Raw genomic sequence first — 5,899 nt, forward strand, 5'->3', positions numbered from 1 at the left:
CCACAAAGGGATACCTTGTGCATATTTTCCATATGAGTTTCCTGATAATGTGAAGTTTTAAAGTCAATGAAATTACTTTTTTTAATTATATATTTTTTATATTTGAATCTCCCAACATTCATTAAGCGGTATTCCCTGTAGTGAACCCGGCTGTGAAGTACTTTAATATGCCATCTATGAGCTCATTAGCTTCACACCCTTGCTTCCTGCACCCCATTCTGCAAAAACAGGCTGGGACACGGCACCAATTGACAACAGGAGAGTTGAATTGACCAGCTAGCTAAGCGTTAAATTGATCAGGAGCTATATACATCTCCCTTGGAGCTTTTAGGGACCACGTTGTTGTTCAGAGGAGAGAGAATGTCGAACTTTGGTGTGCCAGACGAATGCTAATGTTGCATCAAGGAATGCTACGCTTGCATGACCTATTGACCTTCACGGTGGTGTCCAAATTGTATGCAAATGCAACATTTGTGTTTGTGTTCAAGTTGCATTTTTATACTACATATTATTTTAATGTGTCCCAGCTGGAAGCTATAAGGAAGAAAAATAAAAATATAACCGTAAACAGTTGGTAATGAGGTGGAAAACAAGAGAAAACTAATAAAGGACTTCAAAAGACTTTCTGATTGGGATCCACATTAATTAAGTGAGCTTGAAGTTGAAAATGACCGCTACTTGGAATTTAGTGCTAACAACTTTTTAATTACTCTGTGTGGGATTGATTAAACACTTTGGTTTAAACAATGAGAAACTGCAGGTTCTTTCTTCATTCTTACATGTAGCATGAAAAAAATCTGATTGTGGGGTTATTTCTTTACCACAACAACTGCTGGATTACTTTAAAATGATCAGAAATGGTTGGTTCCTTGAATGCGGTTTTACTGTGACTAATAACATTTGATTAACCAGGATGGTTGTCAGTCATAGAGCCTCCACAAGAGGGCACTGTCCCATGCCAATTCTCCTTGCCGGTAGGAAATGCAGACTTATCTGAGGTTCATGGCAGCCTGGCAAAAAAAAATGTCAAGTCAAAAACGACAACTTTTAAAGACCTTGAGAATTACAAATCATTCATTGAGCTTGATAAACTAAAAACTAAATTAAAAAATATCAGTATCGGTACAACCGGTCCTAAATATACTTGGTATCAAATCGATAACAACACTTGCAGTATCGTCCACCTCTACTTGACCGGTGCTATGATTGATCAGGCTGCCTGCGAGTGGCTGCCTGCCGCCAGCCAATGGCTGAGCACCGGATGCGAGATATCCGCTGGAACAACAGGGGCCCTGTCCCCCACCACCACACACACCCCCTCCATCTTGACGCCATTTACAGCTCCAATCCAAAACCTCCTCTCCGAAAAGGACAGTGGGGGGAAAGTAATTCACGCAAAGAAAATTCATTCTCACAACTTTGAGGATACAACAAACAAAAGTTTTTGGAGGCAGCGTTGCGGGAAACGCCGCCTTTGTTGCTTTTTTGTCAAAAAGAAGGGGAGGAAAAACTACGCTTTTGTACTGCTGTGTATGGAAGTAGTCGCCTCAGCGAATGCTTTGTGCGCATGCGCAAAACATGAGCTAAACATTACTGGTTTTGACGGATGTTAACTATTTTGAAGAGGGAATTAACACAAATTGGATTTACTTCCACTAAGCGGAGATTAAAGTGTTGAAAGCACGGTAAGTTCCATCTTTAGTTTATTTTTAAAAATCATAGCTGGAGAGTGTAATGAACATGTTTTGCTAACAACCCTTAAATTGCTTCTTTTCAACCACGACACTTACCTTTTAGAATTTTTGACCTCACGAGGTGTCGACTGATGTTCTTTTTTTTAGAATGCACAGTGGTAATGGCCACAGGTGTGTTTCGTTAGTGCCAGACGTAAATGCGTGGCGATGCGTTCATGCACACCACATTTGCTCAGTAAACAATAGCTGCAATGATACACACATAACTGCACCTTAAATGAACGGTTTACTGCTCGAACTTGTTAACACTATGAGTTGTGTGCCATCAACTTGTCACTCATGTCAGCTTCCACAGGGACCAACACACACAGGAGTGTGGCTGTATGAAAGGCCCCATCCCCCCCAACCACCCATGTGGGCCCTCTTTGCAGCCCCATTCCCACAAATCAATTCATTTTAGTTTGTTACAGTATAGAATTATTTTATTTTCCATGGTCAAAAGTCCTGAAATGTACCAAAGTAAATCCTCATGGAACTATGTTTTGGTTCCCTGACACATGGGTAACAACTAGTCCACAAACAGGCAAATGTCAAGAAGAAAAAGCATAAAGTGCTGGAGATGCTCCATTCATCTTTAATCACACAACAAGCAAAAACCCTTTTTGTATTGTCGTTTGGAGAGTGGAAGGGGCCTCAACTGCCTTCCACTAACCCTCCTCCCTGCAGAGATGCCATTTGAAAGCCAATTAGCACCAGAGGAAGAAGTGAAGCCACTGCTGTTGACTGCAAAAACATTGATAAAAACAAGGTTGTAATTTTAAATATAGTGTGACAATGCCTTATGCAAACACACCAACTCTCTGATAGTAAATAAATGACATGATGTCTTAGAGCTGTTATTTGTTCAACGTGTGCACTCATGAGCCGTCAGCTTCCTCTCGTAGTACACAAAACACACACACGTGCTTGACCGCACAGCTGTCTGTTAACATTTGCATGGCTTTGTGGATAATAAGCTCTCTGTCTCTTTCAGGATTTCAGATGTGTCCCATGCCAGGTAGAGTGGCCGCGCAGTCCCTCAATGGATCCCAGAAGTCCAAGCGCCAACGACGGGGTAGGACAACACCCCAGGCGGTCATCACAGGACGATGGGAGCCGACAGCCACGGTCTTTGCAAGCCCACGATGGCACGCCAGAAACTTGTTTTTCTCCAGAAGTGCTGGCATTGGAACAGTTAAGGATAACTGGGAACCACAATGAGTACACAGAAGGACCCACGATTGCCCACAGGTCTCTGCTGTCACAGCACAGGCACAAGAAGCGTGACCCAGTTACAATGCCTGTATCCAGCACTGAGCAGGAGACTCGGGAAGAGAGGCCCAGTGATGTTCCAAACCTGCATGCAAACTCAAGTGTGATGCGGTCCTCCAGCGTAGAGGACTCGCACAGTAGCACCAGGACCAGCATGGAGAGCACTTGTTCAGATCAGAGGCTCCTGGCCATCCCGGCATGCGGTGATCAGATAATCAGTAATCAGCCCAAACGAGCAGCTCTAATGTCAAACAAAAAAACTGCGCATGAGGAACCAAGGTTGTTGGTGGCCATGCCCGGCACCGGGGGCCGTAAGAGGGGCGGTGTGCACTCTAAGTGTGAGCACTGTGGTCTGTGCCGCTGCTTGGAGTGCAGGCACCCACGGGCTTTGCCCTCCTGCTGGATGTGCGGCAGGCGTTTCTTGTGCTCTGCGCAGCATGCGGTGGAGTATTGCACATGCGTGTGCTGTGTCAAGGGGCTGTTCTACCACTGCTCCAGCGATGATGAGGACACATGCACAGACAAGCCCTTCTCGTGCACGCAGTCACACTGCTGCTTCCGTTGGACCACAGTTTCACTGATTGGCATGATCCTCCCGTGTCTCTTGTGCTACCTTCCAGCCAGAGGATGTGTCACCATGTGTCAGAACTGCTATGACCAAGCTACACGACCTGGCTGTCGGTGCAAGAACACGATCCACTGTGAGGCTGCTTGCAAGCCAACGTAAATGGTGTGTTTGTGTGGGACAGAATTCAGTTTTTTGTCGCGCAATAACAGAACAACTACTGGCACTGTTCAAAGGTCATACTTGAAAGCAAAGCAAGCAACACCAAAACAAATGTTCCACTCATACAGACTATTGTGTTATGCAGATTCATTTTACACAAATGTCCATACATTAATCTTGCCTAGGAAATAAAAATATTGGGGGTGGGTTTTAGGTGTTGTAGCTATACAGGACTACACGAAACATCCGTAAACGCAGGTCAAGAAAGAACTAGTTATATTTTCTGTTTTTGTTAACATTTTTAGTGCATAAGTCATGAGTCATCGTGACGACAAAATGCAGGATGAAGGTCTAAAAGTTGGTGCTGATCCGAGTTAGGATTGCTTTGGTCTGCATTTTACTGGATGCCATTGGAGTTTAATATTGAATTGACTTAAATGATCAGAACCAACTTCTAATTACTAAGTCTATGTACATTAGAAAAATGCATTATTTTTGTACATACAATAATTCCGACTGTGAATCATTTTCTGGCCCGTGCCCCCTAATGCGGCCCAGTGAACTGTATTTACTCAGTGATATGACATGGACCGTAACATAGATCTTTTTCACATTTACCCCGAGCTTGTACAACTGTGCAGTGACTTGTATAAAAACTTTATTTTCTGATTTCTACTTTTCTTAGTGCAAATTTAAAATGATATTTATTTGGAAGTTTATTATCTTATAATACAAAGTATTTATTTTTGTGTCAATGCTGGAGAAATAGTTGACTGTCACTGAAAAGACAAATATATTAACATTTGCAATTAAACACCCTTGAAGTCTGATAGAGGATGTCGTTTTTATTCTGCAATGTCAATTGGTGTTCCTCAACTCAACAACGTGCTGTTTTTCTGCGCTTCTCTTGCCTTTCAATCAAAGGGCTTGTTCTGGAATTCCTGGGTTTGCAATGTCCCCGCAGGCCAAACATAAGAACGTGACACTTGTTGACAGCGACACGGTATGCATTCAGTGTCTTGATTGACACTCTGGGGTCCAAACTGCACTCACGTGTTTGTTATTCATCTACAGCCTTTCTGATTGAATGCGGGGAGGTTACTTTACGTAATTATCAACTTTCACCCATTTTACGTCTGTGTAGGGTGATGGAAATGGGCCGAATCCCATTAGAGAGAGAAAAGGGGGACTTGTTCTTGTGTTTGGTCTTTATCTCGCCAGCCGCAGGCCTCCTCTCTGCTACCATTGTCTCCTCTGTGAATGAAGAGGGCCTGGGGTTTGGGGGGTATGTTAGGAAGAGGGAGCGCAAAGGGTTAAAAGCATCACTTTGAATGACAAAGACCAAACTGTTCTGCCCCATTTTTAGCCCAGCATGCATTCATCCTTTTTCCTTTTGGTATCTCAATGCTCCACTCGGCTACCTGCTCCTATTTGGTATTCCCACAGTCGGGAAATGGATGGGTCAAATCTCCGTTGGAGCATCTCTGTGAACTTTGCATGTTCTCCCTGTGTATGTGTTTTTTTTTCTCCAGGTACTTGTACCTCCTCTCACAACCCAAAACAAGCATATTGTGAGAAATCACATTTAATCATCATGGCAAGTCACATAGCGTCTACTGTGAATAGTTTGTGTTCCACCAAATTAAATGAAAACAAGGAAATGTGCACGTGTCTGTATGGTGTGTGAGGGCCCTTTGTTGGTTTTAGCCACAGCTTCTGTCAGGAGGCATAGCGGCCTATTCTGTCTGCTCACCAAGGCAGAACACAGCATAGGAAGACAGGAAGGAAGCTCAGGTTTTCTTTGTAGCTGCTTTGTCTGTGCATATGATGTCGGGGCTTTAAGCAATACAACAGCCCTGCTTTGAGTGAAGGGTATTGTGGCCATGGGGTGAAAGCACACCTGTTTAAAGAAAGGTTTATTCAGTTGAAGGTGAAACCCAATAACCTATCTTTGAGATGACAGAACATAGCCAATACATACAGTAAGATAAGGTTAGTTTTGTGCAGTCAATGCCTTCTCATAAATACTGACCTACAACTTAAAATCCAGTATTTGTTCCATGAAACTGTATAAATTTAATCCCAACAGTCGTACGTTCACAGTTCGGTTTGATATTTCTGTTAGAGTTTGATGCTTTTTTAATAAAAAAAAATACATTTCTTTAGT

General features: G+C 43.1%; 1 protein-coding gene across 1 annotated transcript; it reads left to right on the forward strand.

The window, feature by feature from the left end:
• The first annotated feature begins 1,256 nt into the window (after nucleotides 1–1,256).
• Nucleotides 1,257–5,315, forward strand: spry2 (sprouty RTK signaling antagonist 2). The gene is made up of 2 exons (XM_058050903.1): nucleotides 1,257–1,685; nucleotides 2,728–5,315. The coding sequence occupies exon 2, from the start codon at nucleotides 2,776–2,778 to the stop codon at nucleotides 3,730–3,732; it is 957 nt and encodes a 318-aa protein (XP_057906886.1). The 5' UTR covers nucleotides 1,257–1,685; nucleotides 2,728–2,775; the 3' UTR covers nucleotides 3,733–5,315.
• Nucleotides 5,316–5,899: the final 584 nt, after the last annotated feature.

The sequence above is a fragment of the Doryrhamphus excisus genome, chromosome 16 (genome assembly GCF_030265055.1).
Source record: "Doryrhamphus excisus isolate RoL2022-K1 chromosome 16, RoL_Dexc_1.0, whole genome shotgun sequence".
Taxonomy (NCBI): Eukaryota; Metazoa; Chordata; class Actinopteri; order Syngnathiformes; family Syngnathidae; genus Doryrhamphus; species Doryrhamphus excisus.

Excerpts from the sequence above, each read along its gene's own strand:
- spry2 (XM_058050903.1), top strand. The coding sequence starts at position 2,776 with ATGGATCCCAGAAGTCCAAGCGCCAACGACGGGGTAGGACAACACCCC.